The sequence below is a fragment of the Leptidea sinapis genome, chromosome 28 (genome assembly GCF_905404315.1).
Source record: "Leptidea sinapis chromosome 28, ilLepSina1.1, whole genome shotgun sequence".
Classification (NCBI taxonomy): domain Eukaryota; kingdom Metazoa; phylum Arthropoda; class Insecta; order Lepidoptera; family Pieridae; genus Leptidea; species Leptidea sinapis.
The window spans coordinates 4,557,578-4,579,275 of NC_066292.1; the positions used below are offsets into that span (position 1 = coordinate 4,557,578).

The window sequence follows — 21,698 nt, forward strand, 5'->3', positions numbered from 1 at the left end:
ACTCCAAGGAAACCTGTTACAAAATCATTTCGTTTATTATTTTATTTTTATAATAAACTACAAATAGACAAACTGATATATTATATATTTATTTTTAAACTAATTATCACAGGACCTTACGACTTTAATAAAAGTTGAAAGTTTGTAATGTGAGCAAATGGCGATACGATTTCTGAAACTATAGTATAGTGTGAAGTGATATATGTATATTCAAGATACACCCCTTTTTTTACCAGTGGGAGGCTCCTTAGCACAGGAAGCCGGCTAGATTATGGGTACCACAACGGCGCCTTTTTCTGCCGTGAAGACTGCTTATGTTACAGTAATGTTTACACATTACTTAATGTGTAAACATTACTGTGTTTCGGTCTGAAGGGCGCCGTAGCTAGTGAAATTACTGGACAAATGAGACTTAGCATCTTATATCTCAAGGTGACGAGCGCAATTGTAGTGCCATTCAGAATTTTTGGGTTTTTCAAGAATCCTGACCGGTACTGCATCGTACACTTACACAGTAATGTTTACACATTACTGCTTCACGTCAGAAATAGGCGCCGTTGTGGTACCCATAATCTAGCCGGCATTCTGTGCAAAGGAGCCTCCCACATATAAATAATGCCTATAACAAATAAAAATGTAACGCCTTACTCTTTCTAACAGCAAAGTTTTTCAAACCAACTACCACTACTATTCATGCAATATTGCAATTTACTATTAAGGATCCTTAATATTTTATTGATAAAATACAGTATAAGTTACTAGTATACTAGTGAAATAATATTTAAATTAGGTAAAATAGTTTTTGACGTTATCCATTACAACGAGTCTTGAAAAATCATAAAACAAAATAACATTAACCATGAGAAAATAGCTACACCATTCATTGTTCGTTAGGTAAATAAACAGCGAGTCAGTAAAATGACCTTATAGTTAACAATTGAGTAACAGCCTCGACCGACATAACCTATGTCAAACTACTTAAGTATACGTATTTATTTATATATTTACATTCATAGTTGAAAAATTAGAATTACAGTACATAATCGTACAACAAAGCATTTCATTACATTTGCTTTGAGCATTAGGAAAACGCTTAATTATTCAGTATCGGGATTTCCCTCGTTACGGCTTTGCGCACAAATTCTCTTTCAATAATAATTGAGTATGTGACTAGTTGAGTATTTAATAGATTAAAGGAGTGCACTTCAAAGATTTTGTATAAAAAACCATTGCAGCTATAAAAAATTGTCTTACAAAACCATATTTCACTTTATACTGTTTGAAATCCTGGGAAACGGTGAGTAAACATTTATAAATTTGTAGCTACGAAAAAGCATAAACTTCTTCTAAAAAAACACTTTCAGAATAGCTCTCAAGCTCTTTAGGTACTGCCCATAAAACTAGAGCTCCGCCTAATATTACCAACGGTTAAGCTCAGAATTGGACAAATGAGATGCTCTTATTTCCTATTCAATGAATATTACGTTCTAATATTTATAATGTTTGCACCAACATAAACGTGTTATGCCTAGTAAGTCTTACGTGAGGCGATGTATAGTAGATGTATGTAGTCATAGCCCCAGAAAATACATAACTATAACATAAATTACTTGAGAATGGAGCGACCGCCGCCAGGCCATTTATTTTATAAAAAAAGAAGAAGTCCTTTGAGTTTCTTGCGTCCGTTCTTTTCAGATCAGAGACATAAATTTTTGAATGGGTAGTTTTTGACGTTCAATAAATAATTTAATATCCTATTTGGAATGAAAATATTTGAAATAGAATTAGAATATGAATATTGATATATAGCACAAGAAGATTCTTCAATACCAGAAGGTTGTAGAACATCTGCTTAGTATAAGTCTTATATACAATATGAAAACAAGTAAATAATACCAAACTAATATATTGTTTATCAGATTCAAAACAGGAACCCAAATCACAAGAAACATTCAGACAATGAGTTTTGGTTTTTTTTGCTATAAAGCTTCCTTTTTGGTATTAAACTTTAGTTCTTCGTCATACGTATCTTATATTTTGTGTATTCAAGGGCATAATAACGTAATGAAGTATATTGTGTTACAGGCGCCGATGCCGTTCTACGCGGGGGATCCTAACAGATTCCCAACTACCTGGCAAACAGACCCCTCTCAAGGTAAGTAAGACACACTAACCTCACCAACTCAAATAATATCATACATTCGCTTTATTGGCTAACGAATTTATAACCTTTCAAGAAACTTTTATTAACAATGACAGTGGATTAGCCGGTAATATGTAACTGGTTTAAATAAACTAGCAATTGTATATATGGAAATTATTTTATAACCAACCAACATAATTATCTTACAGGGTGGCAGAATCAGTTTATCCAACAACTTCCCACACAAGCTGGTCAAACGACTCTCGACTACCAAGGCAATCACACGCAATACGCAACGTCACCTCACTATCAAGCAAACACAACGTACACCGTCCAAAATGTTGCGACGACATTTGACGTCACCAATAACACTTACTACCAAACAGGCGTCCAAGCAGTTCCGGCAGCTCGGCCCCCATCTAACCGGGGTGCTTACACGCCAGTTCCATCACCGAGAGCACCACATTATACCACGGAATATCAACAGCAGTATGCGCAACAAGCTCCCACCACTGGAGTCACAGCTGGAAATGACTCGAGACCAGCCTCGGCTGCTTCTTATCAGAGTTCAGTTTCAACAACTGCGACACCAGTATACACTGTTAGCCAACAGAGTTATGATAGATCTGAATACACAACTGATCATTCCGAAGATTATAATGGTGGTGAAAGTGCATCAAGTGACACAAACAATGAAGACAGACAAGAACAAAATACTCAGAATGCACAGCATTCGGGAAACGCCAAGCCTGGATACCTGCAGGGGAGCAACGGTCCGCGAGCTTCACTCGATTGTAGCGGGTATTCGGGCGGCTATACAAGCGGACAACATTCCGAAAACAGCCAAACGCAAAATCAAAACGATTGGCAACAACGACAATGGCAGCATAACCAAAGATTACAAAACCAAATGCAAAATCAACAATTACAAAATCAGCAGCAACAAATACAAAATCAAATCAACTATCAAAATCAACAGTTGCAAAACCAACAAATGCAAAGTCAGCAATTGCAGAGTCAACAGATGCAAAACCAACAGATGCAAAACCAACAAATGCAAAACCAACAAATGCAGAATCAACAAATGCAAAATCAACATGTGCAAAATCAACAACGGCAAACACAACAAGCACAACTGCAAAATCAGCAAATGCACAACCAGCAAATGCAAAATCAACAATTACAAAATCAGCAAATTCAGAATCAACAAATGCAGAATCAGCAAATACAGCAACAGCAAATACAAAACCAACAACTACAACAACAACGACAAGATGAATCAGAACAACAACTGTTTTCCCAATCAGACAGGGTAAATTTGAATTCAAGATTAAAAACAATGATATTAAATAAACAAAATCACACACGAGATGGAAACAACACTCCTCCTGACAAAGGCGACCCGGGTGAGGGACCACCTCGAGGATTAGACGATAGAAAGGGTGGAGTCACTGATGACAGAAATACTACCGGTCATTTTTTATCGTATAGCCACCATCTCCGAACAAATTACCGCATAGGCGATCAGGTTTATCCTGCCGCTGGTAATTATTTACAAAATGCCCAGACTTATAGTTCGGGTAATTTCGGAGGTGGTGGCCACCACGTATGGGAGGGGGGGACGCAAGTCTCGAGAGATTATGAAAAGTGTAAGTCTAATATAAGTACTAATGAACTTAAAACGCCTCAAAAGCTGCCATCTTATGCAGACGTAAAACGACACTATAACTTCACAGATATGCATTACAATGCGTGTCGACAAACAGAAACGTTTAATAATGATGAAAATTATAATCAGCCAAGTGATAACAAAGACTTTCAGTCTAAAATGACTATTGGGCCAGTCTCTGAATCAAACCAGCAAAATAGTAACTCTGTTCGCGGCATAAATGTTTCGAAAAGAATTTACGAAAAAGATACAATAGAAACCAACTATAAGAATTTACAAACACCTATAATACCTAAGCTTGAAATTCCTGAAAATTATCCGTATACAAAAGAGGAATGCATAAAATTCGAAAGCTCTAGGTTGATTGGTCAAAGTTCCTTATTGAAAACTGAAAAAGTAGGTGACAACATGCTCCGAGAGTATTCTAATGGTTGTATTTCAAGATCACAACTACATATTCTACCACCAATAGCTACTATTAAAAATGAAATTTTTCCTGAGATATCACAAAACTGTAATAATGTAATTTTTCCAAATAAGAGAATTGAAAATTTTCAAAATTTTTCACAAATACATCAAAATATGCAAGGAAATATGGCATTTAAAATTTACAGTCGAGGTCCTGACGCAAAATCTTGCAAAGAAACGGAAAACAAAAGTAATACTGGAGGTGATAGTCCATTTGAACCTAAACCCCCTTATTATATTGAGCAAATTAAGTCCGAGAACTCGCCACCTGGTCATAAAATTTATAAAAATTTAATCTACTGTCCCTCTAGACACGAACCTTATGTGTTTGCCGGTGACGGTGGACCCGTAGCAATAAAAGACGAGGTTGGGTATGCTTGCTGTAGACAAGGGTCCACGACAAAACCACCACCAGAACATTTAAGAGATGGGGCGTGTCCCGGCCTTCAAACCAAAGATGAAATTCTAGATGATGATCCTGACACAGTAGAAAAATCTGACCCTAAGGTTCCACTAAAACCTGGCACGCCTGTTATTGAACCGTACCCGAAATCATCTAAACAAAATCAGTTTAATTACTCAAAAGAATATCTAGACAATTTAGAAAGACTACGAAATAATTCGCGAACGGAAGTTCCTGATTGCAATTGTTTTCCTGCTGACAAAAACCCACCAGAACCTGGAAGTTATTACACACATTTGGGTATGTTATATTTGAAATTCCTATTTCTTACTTTGCTTATCTTATAGCCATATAATTTAAAATCGCATGTTTTTTTTCCAGGCGCTGCATCATCTTTAGCCGACCTAAGAAAAGATTTAGAAGCTAGGACTGGATTGTCGGAAAAAGAATTGCGTATAGAAAAAATTTGTTACACAGGCAAGGAAGGTAAAACTGCGCAGGGTTGTCCAATGGCAAAGTGGGTGAGTGTATGGATCACAATCGAGATTTGGTACATTTTTAAATACTATTTCAGAACACGCACCTTAATAAAATGTTTGTTGATAGGTTATACGGAGAGCGAATTATACTGAAAAAGTTCTGGTTGTTGTGAAATTCCGAAATGGTCATAAATGTGCAACGTCTTGGATAGTTGTGTGTTTGGTTGCTTGGGAAGGTATACCACAATCTGAAGCTGACTTAGACTACACACTGCTTTCTCACAAACTTAACAGATATGGCTTGCCAACGACAAGGCGATGCGCAACCAATGAGAACAGGACTTGTGCATGTCAAGGTAATTTTAATTATTTTGATTTAAATTGAATATTTTTTTATGATTACGATTTCTTCTTATTACGTGGACTAACGGATTATTGTTGCTTATTTTCAGGATTGGACCCAGAGGCATGCGGCGCTTCCTACAGTTTCGGTTGTTCATGGTCCATGTATTATAATGGATGCAAATACGCCCGTTCAAAAACAGTCCGAAAGTTTCGACTTTCGGTTAAAACAGAAGAAAGCGAGATTGAGGAGCGCATGCATGTTCTAGCCACACTACTGAGTCCTTTGTACATGAACTTAGCACCTAAATCCTTTGAAAACCAATGCCAATTTGAAAAGGAAGCATCTGACTGTAGATTGGGATTCAAACCTGGACGGCCATTTTCCGGTATGTCGAGTAGTAAACTTTAAAACTATTGTCATAATTTCAGTTAAAAGTAGCCTTGTCGTGAAATTATCGTGAATATCGGCTCAGTCACTTCGGAGATTAACCGAAACAGGCTAACATAAGGACAAAAACTTAAAATATTCTATAATATTTTGATACAGACACTTTTGTTTTGATATCCCATATTTTAATTCTGATTTAATTTAAAAATCACTAAGTGATAATTATTATTTATGATACTTTTCAGGCGTGACCGCGTGTATAGATTTCTGCGCACATGCGCACCGTGACCTCCATAATATGAATAACGGTTGTACTGCTGTAGTAACGCTTGCAAAACATCGAAACCTTAACAAGCCACCAGACGAACAATTTCATGTGCTGCCCTTGTATGTTCTTGATACTACAGATGAATTTGGATCCAAGGAGGGGCAAGATGAGAAAATAAGAAATGGTTCATTAGAGGTCTTGGACAAGTGAGTGGTGATGTATAAAAGTTTAATATTATTTGTCCAAATAAATTGTAAAAAGAAATAGTTAATATATTTAATAAGCTATATCTAAAAAGTACTAATTTATGATTTTGTTCAATTTCAGATATCAAATGGAAGTCAGAGTAAGATCAGTACCGTTGCAACCATGCAGGCGTCACGGAAAGAAACGTAAAGATGAAGATAATTCGGAATCGAATAACTCAGCATCCAGTACCCCTCAAGCCAGTCCAAATCAAAAGAAATGTTCTACACCTGCACCTAAAACACCACAGCCGAATGATGCTAGAAATAATGCTAGCCCAAGAAGTCAAAGTAGTACATCGCCACGCGCGCCCACACCAGCGCTCAACCAGTCGCCATTTCCACCTAATCCTAATAATCCTCACTACAACTCGGCCTTTGTAAATCCAAATATGCATAATGCTAATTCCAACCTACTAAATAATAATATGAGTAACCCAGCATTGTTGGATATGGCCTCTATGATTGATAACTTTACCGATGCTCAGTTACAGAGCAATCAAATTTCTAGCACGGTTTTAGATTCTCCATATAATTCGTACGATCAAAGCTATAACATCCATAATACAAGCGCTATGTTTCATCCAAACCAACTTTCACCAATGGTTGACAATAATAACCAAAACACAACTACAAATCAACTGCCGAGCTTTGCTTCTGGATTACAAAAACGTGAACAACAATATAATCCACCAAATATTGGGCACGGCCAAGCTATACAAAACAGTTGGCCTGATTTTCCTCACAGTGAATTATTCAATAATGCTGTTAAAGAAGATCCAGATTCAACGACTGCTAATTTAAATTTGGCTAATAATTTCAGTCCGGACTCTAACAGAAGTGAATCTACCTCAGACCTAAGTAACAAACAAAGTACGGGCCTGAACAAGAAAAATTTATTGGGAGATTTTTCCCAAAAAGCCAATGAGTTCGATATACCTACATCACCAAGATTAAGCGATATGTCTACGAAATCACAGAGTACACCTGCATCACCAGCTTCCTCGCAAATTTCAGATTTACGATCACCTAATAGTGATACCAATTCTTCAGAAATTCGCAAAAGTGTATGGAGATCACCAGAGCCAAGAAATTGGGACCCAACCAAATCAAAAGACTTGGGAGTGGATAACGATAACTACGTTTTTAGGGTTCCAAAAGCAAGACCACCTTCACGATCACTATTAAATCCACCAGATGCAGTCGACCATTCAACATTTTTAAAACCATACCCTCCATCTGATAAGCCTCACCTCAGTCAGGGGTATGAACACAGGAGTCCATACGACATTCGACAAAATAATATGCAAAATGCAACAAATCAGACAAATTTTACAATAAATCATGATGATTCGAATCAAACCACAGCCATGGCCAACAAAGCCGTTTCAGAAGCTCCATCGAATAACTACCAACAAGTTAACCAAAATAGTTGTAGCAATCCACCACCAGCCGTTCAAAGCTATGCTAACTATCCTACTGTTGGTAACGCGTATGCCTACCCAGGAAATCCTTATGGCCATTTCAATCCATATGAAAACTCATACAACGATTATAATAGCCTTGCATATTATAACGCTGAGAAATACAAACGGGAAGAGATGATTAGAAACGCTCATTATAATTCCTACGGTTATCAGTATAATCCAAACTTCGCACCCAATTTCTATCAAAACCCCAATACTAATACAAACTGGTGTCAGTCTTCACCCAATTGGTGTATCTATCCACCACCATTTTCTATACCGTATCCTCAAGAAGCTCCTAAAGCGGAACCCATTGGGGAGGTGACAGGTTTATCTGATAATATAGAATGCTTTAAAGACAGTCAGATGGGCGGAGTCGCAATAGCTTTAGGTCATGGAAGTGTTTTATTTGAATGCGCAAAACACGAAATGCATTCTACCACATCAGTTAAGAGTCCAAACAGAGCTAACCCGACAAGAATTTCACTAGTTTTCTATCAGCACAGAAATTTAAATCGGCCAAAACATGGCCTTGAAGAATGGGAAGAGAAAATGAGGCTCAAAAAACTTGGTCTAACTCCCACTACACAAAGTATACCCGCCTCTAATTCTAACACGACGTCACCGGCTTCAACTCCTGGATCCGAACAAAAACAAATAACCTCCATAGAGAAATGGAAAAATAATGAGAATTATATACCTGGAGGGTATAGTTCACTGTCTGCATTAGTCGAGGCGACCAACAAAGCCAAGAAGAGTAGACAAATATTATTGAGAGCAGAGACGCAGACGACTATGTCATGGACTACCTTATTTCCGATGCATCCGTGTACAGTCACTGGACCGTATCAAGAATCTGGCACCTGACGTAAGCCAGGCCCGTCGGGCCAATATTTTTCCAAAAGATGAAAATTATTTCCCTAGCTATGTAAGATATGTTGCCTTTTGATCTAGGTCTTCTAGAGAAATGTGTTTTCCAAAATCGTTCTGTAGTTCCTCGTTTTTTAGATTTAATATAAGCTCTCATATTTTCGCGACAGACTGGTCCAATGTTCCCGCGAAACTCCATTTAATGTAAGTTGGAATTGACTACCAATATACCAATTTTGATAAACGTATTTTTTGAAATAAAATCACAATGCTACCAATCAAAGATATATTTTTAGTTTTAGTAGTGTATCGCATTTCAACTAGTCTTACGTTACTACGTTAGTATCGAATCGTATTGTTTAAGATAATTCTAGTTTTTTTGTATATTCTTGTATTTTAGTTTAACCAGCGTTTTACGAAATTCTAGTTTAAATTTGTCTGCATATTTTGACAGTTTGTTTTTAAACGCATTCAGAATATGATGCGTTGCATTGATCTCATAAACTAATAATCCTACAATTTATTATTCAGAGCAAAAGTACAAACAATATTAATTTTTTATGTTCTGTATCTGTAACGAATACGATATGAGCAGGCGGAGAGAACGGATCGCGGCGCACTTGCTGGACGGAAGGTTAATATTTATATTTTTGTACTCTTGTTTGTGTTTGGTTACAATCGTACCACCATTCCTTTACGTCAGAGGTTGTTTGAACGTTCTCAACGTATCACAAATCTATTTGCGTGCTTTTCTATTAGGTTAAGTCGTGTGTATTTTTAACTTTTTAGAATATTTAACTTATTTATATTGTATTACGTGAACGATTATAAAATCATTTTCTTTGTAATAATTTAGTATTATTCTAGGTATTAATATCTAATATATTTGCTTTTACAAGTATGACATTAAATTATTAGTTAGCTGTTGTTTGCATGTTTCATTAGCCTTCTTTACTTTCAAATCGAGTGCCTGTGTCTGGATTCGACCAGAATATTATCTGTATATTGTTATATAATGTATATTATATAATAATTTTCGAACTTTAAAATTGTGACCTTATATAGTTTACGAATGGAAAATACTTTTTCTAATTTAAGCGATGATAAAAAATTTATAAATAAAAAATGAATTAATAAATTACCTAAGTCTATATATTAATATAGTTTGCAAAAAAATTCAGGCGCTTGGAAAGATTATAAAGTAGGCATTATATTGAAAAATGAAGGACAACATACCGATGAATAGTTATTATTAATATATAATTAGATTAAGAAAGTTTGTTTTAAAGATTAAACTATTCATATAGTTTATATTTTTTACGTGTACGTATTTATTGAATGGTAAATTTATTGGACGAACGTGAAATTATTTATAGGTTTAAAAGTTTTGGAGGACAAAACTTAAAAATAAGCAATAATAGACAGTCGCGGTCTATGTACATTGTAATTGTAGGAGTGAAAATATTATTATTATAAAAGAATGGTGCGAATGTATCGTCGAACTTAATAGGGCGTGATTGGTAATAATTGTGACCGGAGCCTCAGTTGTTCTCAATTCTGATATTATTTGTGCTGTTGGTATTGCCGTATCTTGCCATGAGGCTGCGTTGTGTGATAAGACATATCAATGCCACGAGCGTCATCACATTTCGATCATCTCACTGACTTCGAATACCTCAACTTGTCTAAAGACTACTATTACAAATTTATTGAGTTACGGATTATTTTTACGTCAGACTGCATTCAAACCACTGACCTGTATAAATACTACTGGACAGGTTGTTCCATGTGTTTGACAGCAATTTATTTGTGCCTATTTTAAGCGCCACTCGCGAGCGTCCAGAGAACTAATTTGGCTGCGAGAGAAACGCACAATACTCTATGTATTTTTGCATTTTGAATTAATTTCGGTCGATTGCCTTGTTATTTATACTTCAGGAATCAACGTAATAAAGTACACTTTTTTGTGAATAGTTTTCTTATAGATGTTTGTTTAGCTGCGGTTGTCATCACTAGTTTTAGTTCCGCAGACTCTCACTACATGGCCAACAGCGCCCAAATGACGAATATCAAACAGGCACAAAAGCATTTTGACAGCCGCCAGTTCAGTGGTAAATAGTAGAGGTCAGTTATTCAAACTAAGATTTGACAATTTACATTATAAGATGATTTTAGTTATGTTTAGCCAAGCTTAAAATTATTAATATCATCGTAGCAATACTTAATATTAAATACTCGTGTTTGTGTTCTAACACTATGTTAAATGATAATTGGCAATGGCAGTCTAAATCACCAAAAAAATGATTTATAAGAAATTGGCCAAAAAAAAAAATAAGGAATTTGAATGCAGTCGTTCTAAGGTTGTATGTATTAAGTGATATTTTCGAGGAAATGAATCATTAGGTGTAGATACCTGTGATATACAATTAATTCACGTGTGTTTGACTGTAATTGTTTGGCAAACCTATTTCTTTTAAAGCTGTGAGAAAGTCGTAAAGTAGAGTGAAATGAAAATGAGATGAATTGTATGTCTAAAAGAAAATTTTTGATGTTTTTTTTGGTTATATTTCTTTATACTTTATAGTTCTTGTTTCAATTTATTCATTTAATCAATTTTTTTGTTTTAAATCATATCACATAATATAAAATTAACGACTTTCTTTCAAATTAAGAAAGAAATACCCTTAAACACTTTTATAAGGTTTTTTTGTATTTATAATATTAATTATGTGCAACCAAAATGTTGATCAGTATTTGTGACGTAGCTATCGTAACCAAATATCTTTTTTGTAATACCAATAACGCCGAATGGCTTTATTAATGTGTGTTTTATGTTATTTAAGTCGTAGCGTCACGCACGCGACGCGACATGCATTTTGTAATATTTTATCTTCTGCCAAAACAAAAGAATGTGTCATGTAAATAGAACTACCATTATTTATTAATACAATAATTTAAAAGACACTATTTGTTTCATTTATGTGAAGAGATGTACCAATTATTAGATTAGAACTGAAATAAAAGAAAGACATATAAAAAAGTTTTATTAAGAAATTAAAAATGTACAATTAAGAGAGCAATAAACTCATTGATACAAAAATAAATATCATTTAATTATACAACATTTTAACGCCACGAAGAATATTTTTTTTAAATAAGGGACGAGACGAGCAGGACGTCGGAAAATGGTAATTGATACGCACTGCCCATTACAATGTAGTGCCGCTCAGTATTCTTGAAAAACCCAAAAATTCTGAGCGATACTACAATTGCGCTCGTCACCTTGAGACATACCATGTTAAGTCTCATTTGCCCAGTAATTTCACTAGCTACGGCGCCCTTCAGACCGAAACACAGTTATGTTTACACATGACTGCTTCACGGCGTAAATAGGCGCCGTTGTGGTACCCATAATCTAGCCAGCATCCTGTGCAAAGGAACCTCCCTGATAAAAAGTATGGAAACAAACAATATGTTATATTTTTAAAGTAATAAACCTCACTTTTAGGATTAATACACAATTAAAATTTGAAAAACAAAATTTTATGAACGATGCGGGATTCGATGCGGTTAGCTCAGTTGGTTAGAGCACCGGCACGGAACGCCCGAGGTCGTGGGTTCGAATCCCGCATCGTTCATAAAATTATGTTTTTCAATATTTTATGGAAACAAATCAATTATTCAATAAATCTATGCTGAAATTCGTTTACATCGATATCGTGTTTTAGTAGTATATTATATATTTTCTTTTATACTAGTGTAAGTCACCAGCTGCTCATAGTTCCATGTAACAATCATAAGAGCATGTGTTTGTTAGTTTGTCACATATCGTTTCCTGTAAATACTCGTCCGTCCCTAACACGCTGATAATTTATAGCGTTTAAAGGTCTATAAGTAACTATCTATATTATATCTACTTACAAATGTATATTAAAAAGTATCAAAAAATTTTACAATATAAGCCTTATATTTAATATATAAAAGTAGTTTTTTTTGTAGATATGTATACAGCCTCAAAAATAAGGTCAAGAAACCCGACACCATGCGTTCATATTTTTTATTCTATCTACTCTAACATGATAATTAAGTACTACAGGTAACTATAAATTTTGTCTATAATTTTTTTGATACACTTGGTACGACTTTTTACTATAGTCAATAGAATACTCATAATTATTAAAAAAAAATGTTTTTTTTTTTCATTGCTTATTTCTTATTACACGGAGCCTCAAAAAACCTAAAGTCTAGTTAAGTTAGATACTTTTACAAAAAGTTTAAACGTTTGCACTACTAATACTACAAACATACTTATATATTTAAAATTGAAACATGAAAAAACTGAGTAAATAATTCAGAATTATCTAATTGACTCACAAATACGCACGATAAAAACCGTTGGTACTATGTACTTATAAACTTAACTTTTTTTTATCAGTCACTTCAGTGACATCAACATATTTAAAGTTCTCGGGGAAATAGCGGGAATATCAAAATGCTAGTGATGTACCTTAGTCTGCTATCACCACCGCCCCGAATAGCTAGTTGGAATCATAGATGGAGTTTATGGAGGAGATAATCGTTGTCGTGTCAAAATTTCATGAAACAAACAGTGACAGCAATACGATAACGGCCGTCCCCAATATTCAGTCTATCTCTTAATTGAGATAAAAATCGTAACTATCGTTGACTTTTCTGCCCCAATAAACTTTTCGACGGTAACTCACCTTATCCGTACACGCTGTCTGTCAATGGGACGATAACTTACCAGCGATAGAAGTTTGCATGGAAATTGCAATTCACGCGTCCAAAAATAAGGCGATAAGAATGACTTATCGGGTATATTGGAACAGCTTCAGATTATTGACAGTAGATGGTAGTAAGTTATCTCTATCCGTAGATAGTATATTGGGAACGGCCGTAACTAGAAGTACACTATATTTTATCCACTTGAATCCGTGGCAACAACCAATGCCTAGGGATGCATAGCGACGATAATGTTAGTGAGGGCCGTTCTCGCGTCGCAGTTGGGGAAACTATCGAGCACCTCACACGCGCTAGTGATGTGCTCACGCTGTAGTTGTTTAGTTTGCTCGATACCGTTACCCTCCAGCACTGCTTCATACAGCTGAAAATATATGCAATGAAATAGATTTTAAACACAGTTTTAAGTCCATTGATTAAGAAAGTGACATAAACAGTTACATAGATATCAACAAAAATTATGATGAAGAAACTCCTGGTCATCTGATGTGTTCACTACAGGAATCGCAAGAGAGTTGCGGGTTACGCCATAAGGTCTCACGAATCACGATAGGTGGTTCTCTAGCTCTTTTTTTTATGATAATAAGGGACGAGACGAGCAGGACGTTCAGCTGATGGTAATTGATACGCCCTGCCCATTACAATGCAGTGCCGCTCAGGATTCTTGAAAATCTCAAAAATTCTGAGCGGCACCACAATTGCGCTCGTCACCTTGAGACTAAGATGTTAAGTCTCATTTACCCAGTAATTTCACTAGCTACGGCGCCCTTCAGACCGAAACACAGTAATGCTTACACATTACTGCTTCACGGCAGAAATAGGCGCCGTTGTGGTACCCATAATCTAGCCGGCATCCGGTGCAAAGGAGCCTCCCACTGGTAAATAGGATACTAAATCATGCTTAATAATATAACCTTGTTTGTACATTAAACTATTGTCGTTTTGAACAGTACTTCAATATATTACTAAATAAGCAATATTTTAAAAGATCCCTGCTATTTTTAAAAGATCTCTGCGGTCACCTAGAGACGCTAAACCTTTAGAAAAACTAGGAGTGTATGTGTATCTATATCTATGGGACAATTACAGTGAATTACCATACATTCCCTACATTTAAAGAAAGGGAAATAATTCACCTGAATCCCATAAGGATAGTCTGCCTCTAAAAGTAATGGATTGCAAGGATATTACTCGAAACTCCAGCAGAGCAAGAGCACTCAGCCTCGATTTCCACACCTTCGAGGGTATAGGAATCCGAAGATGTGCACTCGAGCACATGTAGTGGGAAGAATAGATCCATCATTATAATAATATGCCAAGGGTGTTCCTACATAGTGATTAATAGCCAAACATCATTTACAGTTACCAATCACTGGATCCAGTAACCCAACCCATAAGTAATCTCAGATGAGCAACACTTAGTACCAAGAATTGTGTAGGTAACACACAGTTGCAATCGAGATGACAGTTTGGAATCTAGAATCAGAATGACACAGGTTGTGGAGATTGTACACAGGACTACCGTACTGTCCCTACAATGTCTCCACAGTCTGTGTAACGAGTTACTGTGCTAGTAACCTGTCCCATGTGTTGTGTGTGATCGAGTTACAATTGATAGTAAAACCTGTAGTAGTGACGATAATAAAGTTCGTTGCAGTAAAAGAGGGTAGATCGATATTAAGTTTAATATTTTAATAACTGTGCATTGTCAGGGAAACTCAACAATCCTTGAATTGATGATAATGATGAATAGTGGTCCGAATTTTAGACAGCGAGTATATTTAATGGATGTGACTCAGAATGTAATACTAAAACGTGGTGTCCCCACATCACTATCCTGACATTTATGTTCGGTGGAAAGCCACATTGTTTTATCAATGCAAAATTTTTACCATTCCGAATATTGTATTCGAATAATAAAACATGTAATCTTCGTGACGTCACTCATAACCTCGTCAGGTTCAGGCAGGTATATACACTTCAAAAATTAACCAGTCAAATGTACCGTTTACAACCTAAACACTGTCTGGTGACGTCACACGAATATTTATTTGACCTGGTATCGTCCCAGGCAACCTGACCTAGAAAAATATACAATGTTGCGAGCAGGGAGTGAATATTCACTCCGCGGCTGGATACACGCGTATTACTTACCGCATGATAGTCCACATCTCGGACACTCTTGCGACCAGCTTCGATGTATGAATATAGTTCAGGTCTCGCTTCTAAGGTGAAGGCAAGTGGAGCTCCGACTAAGGAGAAACTAGACGGCTCAGGACCCGTGAACGATTCCAAGTCGAGGAACGCCTGCCATACTAAGGCAAGATGGCAACCGAACCGGTATCCCTGTAAATAACAGAGGTAAATTAAATAGAGGTTATTTAGTAGCTGAGCAGGCTGCGTCGAACCAAGGTGGTTAACCAGTGGGAGGCTCCTTTGCACCGGATCCTGGCTAGATTATGGGTACCGGCGCCTATTTCTGCCGTGAAGCAGTAATGTGTAAACATTACTGTGTCTCGGTCTGAAGGGCGCCGTAGCTAGTGAAATTACTGGGCAAATAAGACTTGACATCTTATGTCTCAAGGTGACGAGCGCAGTAGTAATGCCGCTCAGAATTATTGGGTTTTTCAAAAATATTGTGCGGCACTGCATTGTAATGGGCAGTGCGTATCAATTAACATCAGCTGAACGTCTTGCTCATGTCGTCCCTTATTGTCATAAAAAAAGGTAACAAATATACGAGTAGCCCAAAGATTTATAAGACTTAAGTGGCCGTGTGCAGGCCAAATAGCTCGCAGGCGGAATAGACAATGTGCCTGATAGGTTCCACAGTGGTAGCCATGTACCGAAAGTTTTTTTGTTGATAGTGCTGTCTTCCTTGTCTTCCTTGGCCACATTGCCCGACGCCTTCACAATAATTTTGACAAACTGTTAAATTGAGGGCAAAAGACCACCCAGCCGCTGGTCGGACCAGATCATGACACTCACTGGCCTACCACTTACGACCGCAATAAGGAAAGCTGAGGACCGAAAGGGCTTTAGTGACCAACTTACAAAAACTTTGAAGTACGGACACGACCTTCAGAAATGAAAAATAGGACCAAGAAGAAGAGTGAGTCTTCCACGATGTCGAGCACCCGGCAAATTATAATAGGAGTCTACTGGGTGCAAAAGGTTCAAGACCAGTACATGAGAGATGCCATAATGATCTCAAGCGGCGACATATTTTTTTTATTTTACTTTCTTGCATTAGATGTGGTCAAGCATTTCAGAGATTAATACAGGTAGTTCTTTTTTATGACAGTAAGGTACGAGACGAGTAGGACGTTCAGCTACCTAATGGTAATTGATACGCCCTGCTCATTACAATAACCGATCAACATTGAAAAACCCAAAAATTTCAGAGTGGTACTACAATTGCGCTTGTCACCTTGTGACAAAAGATGTTAAGTCTCATTTGCCCAGTAATTTCCCTAACTGGCGCCCTTCAGACCGAAACACAACAGCGCTTACACATTACTGCATCATGTGCAAAGGTGTATTTAGTATTTCTTCTTCATAGTCCTAACATGACCAAGGCCAAACTGTACTAACTTTCAGATGTTCTGGTCGGAAGTGAAAGACACCAGCATGGACCTCCACCATACCAAAGGTCAATAGAAGTGGTACCTGTGTCTGCAGGGCTGCGTTGTGGCCAGCCAGCTTGAGTGCCGCTGAGCAACTCTTTCCCAACAGAGCTCCCGCAGCCAGTACGTGTCGCGCGACCCACTCACGACGAGCTATACCGGCCACGCCCGCCATCGGCAGCGGTGCTACTATGCAGTCCCATTCTGAAAATAGAACAATGTAGATTTTTAGGGTTCCGTAGCCAAATGACAAAAAACTGAACCCTTATAGATTCGAAGTACATGTATTCCGTGAACCGCATTAACATTTTCACACAAAAAGTGAAAAAAAAAAAAACAATAAATTTTGAGGGTAGTAGATAATATTTAAAACTGAAACTCAAAAAAACTTTTCATGAAACTCATACGTGTGGGGTATATGTAGTATCTAATAATAGTAGTATAGTAATATCTATGGATAGGTCTTCAAAAATTATATTGAGATTTCTAATAATATCATTTTTTCTAAACTGAATAGTTTGCGCGAGAGACACTTGTGTATGCATTACCATGCAAACTTCCACCGAAAATTGGTTTGTCCGAGATCTAGTAAGTAGTTTTTTTATAATACGTATAAATGATGAGAGCTCATTTGCACTGTATGATTTTAAGCAAACATTTTTAGCCTTTTCATATCATTTTCCCTTCTATATAACTTTTATATTATGTTACTTGCTGCTACGAAACCCTTCATGGGCGAGTCCAACTTGCAGTTGGCCGCTTTTTTGATGTTGCAAGGCATCGCGGCCATTAGATGCGATTCAAGTAAATGATAACTAAACAGAATTGAATAATTAAACAGTCTATTTTATAAATTACTCCATTAATTATTTGATTTTCATCGGCTCCGTTTTCTTAATGATACCACAGACTGGGAATGGAGAGAACACCCTCGCTATTTGAGCAAAAAAGTTTACTTTACGATATTACGATGTTATGAAAAAAAAGCCCGCCGAGTTCTCACGCCCGTTCTTCTCAGGTCTGTGGCACATTTCGAATGGGTGGTGGTTTATAACATTCAATAAGTGATTTTAAATCTTATTTTGAATAAAAATATTTACTAACTAATACTTCTATACAGAATACAAAAACACCACAATACCAAGCGCGGCCATTATTTCTGTTTATTGTAAGAATGCGTGTCATTTTTATGAAAACTTCTATTGACGCACTGAGCATTTAATTTTGTGGATATTGAATGAGACTGAGCTGTCACTCTCGGCTTTGTAAGACTCGTTGGGGTAAAGTCAGCTCGAGTCAGCACGATCAGTCATATCAAAATTTAACAGATTATTTTATACGCAATAATAATTATTGGTACTATATATTGTAAAACTTACTTATATATTGTAAAAATAATTACTTTAAAATAAATAGTATATAATAGATAATTAGCCAATATCAAATCTATATATATAAAAATGAATTGCTGTTCGTTAGTCTCGCTAAAACTCGAGAACCGCTGGACCGATTTGGCTAATTTTGGTCTTGAATTATTTGTGGAAGTCCAGGGAAGGTTTAAAAGGTGAATAAATAGGAAAATGCTCAGAATTAAATAAAAACAACAATTTTGTTTTTCCTTTGATGTGTCCCCCGTCGTTCAGAAATCAAATTGAAAGAATAGTTTAAAATGAATAACTAATAAGAATTATTATATCTTTCTAACTTTCTCAGGTAAAAAATAAACTTAATTTTGGCTAACTACGGTTGGTAGATTAACAACAGTTGTTAACTATCTATCAGATTATTTTTATCTTATATCTTTAAACGAGCAATTCTTGTACATAAATATATATATATTGTGATACTCGGAGACGGCTTCAACAATTTTAATGAAATTTAGTATACAGGTAGTTTGGGGGCGAGAAATTAATCTAGCTAGTTTCAATTTAAAAAATAATGTAGTCTTATCCGTGTTTTAATGAGAAATAGCTACAATAATATTAGAATACAAAGGTATATTTCGCCTTTATATACAAGACTATAATAGCTCAGATGGGACATTTTGTGATTCGGATAGCAGAAGACCCCGGTTCGAATCCAGATGTACTATAAGTTTTGTTTTGTTCAAGTTATGAACCTTCTTAAAAATCCGAGCAAGGCTCGGTCGTCCAGATATTGTAGACTTATAGTTATAGTTTGAGAGTGACATTGAAGTACCTACATAGGCTTAAATTGCAATGAGTTAGTGCAAATCAAACAGCCATAATATTGCGATTCGAGCTAACACAACACCTGCCGATGAACCCACAAGGAGGTTTATTTCACCCACCATTGACGAAGTGGCTCTTGTTATTGTGGGAGAAAATTTACAATCTAAAGCAATTATTCTTATTTCCAATATTTATTTTGTATGGACATATTTTCTATTATTGACAAATTTATTAAAAACATTATTATGTTTATTATATACAGAACAACTTCTGTCGGGTCAGCTAGTATAGAATAGATTTTTTGGATATCTGGAACGAAGACCTGTGACTGATGGAGGATACCCAGACTGCACCGCGTATTTGCATATTTACACCGTTTATTTTTTTATGGAAAAGGAGGACAAACGAGCGTACGGTCACCTGGTGTTAAGTAATCAACGCCGCACACATTCTCTTGCAACACCAGAGGAATCACAGGAGAGTTGCCGGCCTTTAAGGAAGGTGTACGCGCTTTTTTGTATATATTAGCAGATACTTTTTCAGATTTTTTGACAGATTGAACGGGGAAAAACAGTATTAAGTCGGGACCAACGGAGCAGGAGGCTCAAACCACTGACCTATATATGGCCTTGGAATTCTGTAATATAAAGGGACTTCGTTCGAAACAATACGTCCACTTCCATTTTGAGTCGAAGAAGCCTAGCTTGCTCTTTTTCATTGAGGCCCATATCCAAGAGACTACTCGGGGTATATTCTTCATACCATTATTTGGTGTATGCGTTTGTCTGTTCTGGACTTCTGAAGTATCCCTAATGGATCAGACCTATATGTTTCCTACCGACTTGAACGCATGCTCAAGTACCGTTATTACAATTACCGTAATTTGGAGTCGAAATGACCAGGGATTCCGTGCTGGAAGAGATCCACACCACAGAGTGCTATTGCAAAAGAAACATTCAATTTAAATACTTGTTGCTATAGCGGTTATATACACATACAATTTCAGCTGTCTAAGGGGTCGTTCCCACGAGGACGAATTTTGACGAATCGATTTTTTGACGGAAGCTAAGTTTTTTAAATGCTCATGTTCATCCATCTCATGAATCGTAAAAAATGATGGACATTTTATTTATTATATAACGACGAAAATTTGACCAATCGTCAATGACGTATTCCTTGTGAATGCGCCCTAACTATTGCATGTTATTGCCCGCTGTCTAACAGATGGACAGTGGCAATAAGATTTGTTACCATTTATTACCCCTAGGATACGAAACCCTTAAGGGTTTTTTAGTTTGTTTGGTCTAAGACCAATAAAAAAAAACACCAATGATTTCATCAACATTGACCTTTCTTGTTAATAATAAATTAAAAAAAAAACACATTATCCATAAAGATTGATAACTTGCACGTTCATAACAATGTTATCATGCAACAGACATTCTCCGGAGCACATGCTAAAATAATTGCAAGTAACACGTACCTATATTATGGAGAACAAAATATTGAGGGCATTGTAACAGTTCTTAGACCCGTTGGTTTCGAGGAACCGGTTTCATACACTGACGCATGTGAGTCCTTATAAATTAAACCCTACCGACGGCATAGTTGACCCGAAACATGTTAATACACACGTTATGCAAAGAAGTAAAGGTTAATAAAGGTATATAGTTTTCAATTTCCTTGATCTGCATCCAAAAAAACTCGCATACAAAATTATTTAGGACATTAAAATTTCATCGAAAGTCGTCGCAGGTAATTTAGAACAGATTCTAACAAATTGGCGGGTTATGGTATTTAATAAATAATTTGGCCTATTTGGATAATTCGTTGAGAAAAAAACAATAATAATAACGATTCTAGTGTTATATTTTAAGGTTTTAAGTGTTTAGTATAAAATATTTTACAGATGGATTTCTTTGACGATGACGTAATTAATTTGTTAAGAGACATATCTGAAAATATACATAATTTGCGCTATCGATACTGACCAAGTTTTCCACCCTTGTCCTTCAATATAAGTGCATTAGTAGCCTATCTAGGTAAGAAGCAAGTAGGTAAATACAATCTTCTTTGCAACTTGCCTGTGAACCATATTTTCCAACTTTCACATCAGCATTCTTCGACATAAACATAATATAAAAAGTTGTCGTAGGTACCGTCAGAAGTGGTTTGCACCTTTCGCATAAGATCAACATAATGCGGATGTTCAGTATATTTCTAGGTTAAAACATACACACCTACATGCATGAGATGTGTGATTGTATATGGCACTAAACGCATTTATTTACTCAAAATTGATTCATTTAGAATTCTTTTTGGTGTCACTTCTAATACCACAACATCATCGGAACGAATGGCGCTCTAAGAGAGAC

The 21,698-nt window shown here is 36.3% G+C and overlaps 2 protein-coding genes across 2 annotated transcripts in view; one reads left to right on the plus strand and one right to left on the minus strand.

The window, feature by feature from the left end:
* Positions 1–11,708, plus strand: part of LOC126973095 (DNA N6-methyl adenine demethylase) — a 138,745-nt gene extending 127,037 nt beyond the window's left edge. Inside the window, exons 4-10 of the mRNA XM_050820227.1 lie at positions 2,071–2,155; positions 2,353–4,983; positions 5,065–5,204; positions 5,290–5,518; positions 5,615–5,893; positions 6,141–6,369; positions 6,491–11,708. Of these exons, the coding sequence (XP_050676184.1) occupies positions 2,071–2,155; positions 2,353–4,983; positions 5,065–5,204; positions 5,290–5,518; positions 5,615–5,893; positions 6,141–6,369; positions 6,491–8,741 (5,844 nt within the window). The 3' untranslated portion in view covers positions 8,742–11,708. The remainder of the gene's footprint in view (positions 1–2,070; positions 2,156–2,352; positions 4,984–5,064; positions 5,205–5,289; positions 5,519–5,614; positions 5,894–6,140; positions 6,370–6,490) is intronic.
* Positions 11,709–11,778: 70 nt separating this feature from the next.
* Positions 11,779–21,698, minus strand: part of LOC126973108 (all trans-polyprenyl-diphosphate synthase PDSS2) — a 28,422-nt gene continuing 18,502 nt past the window's right edge. The window contains exons 5-7 of the mRNA XM_050820250.1: positions 17,175–17,335; positions 15,660–15,851; positions 11,779–13,869 (exon numbers count right to left, since the gene is read on the minus strand). Of these exons, the coding sequence (XP_050676207.1) occupies positions 13,717–13,869; positions 15,660–15,851; positions 17,175–17,335 (506 nt within the window). The 3' untranslated portion in view covers positions 11,779–13,716. The remainder of the gene's footprint in view (positions 13,870–15,659; positions 15,852–17,174; positions 17,336–21,698) is intronic.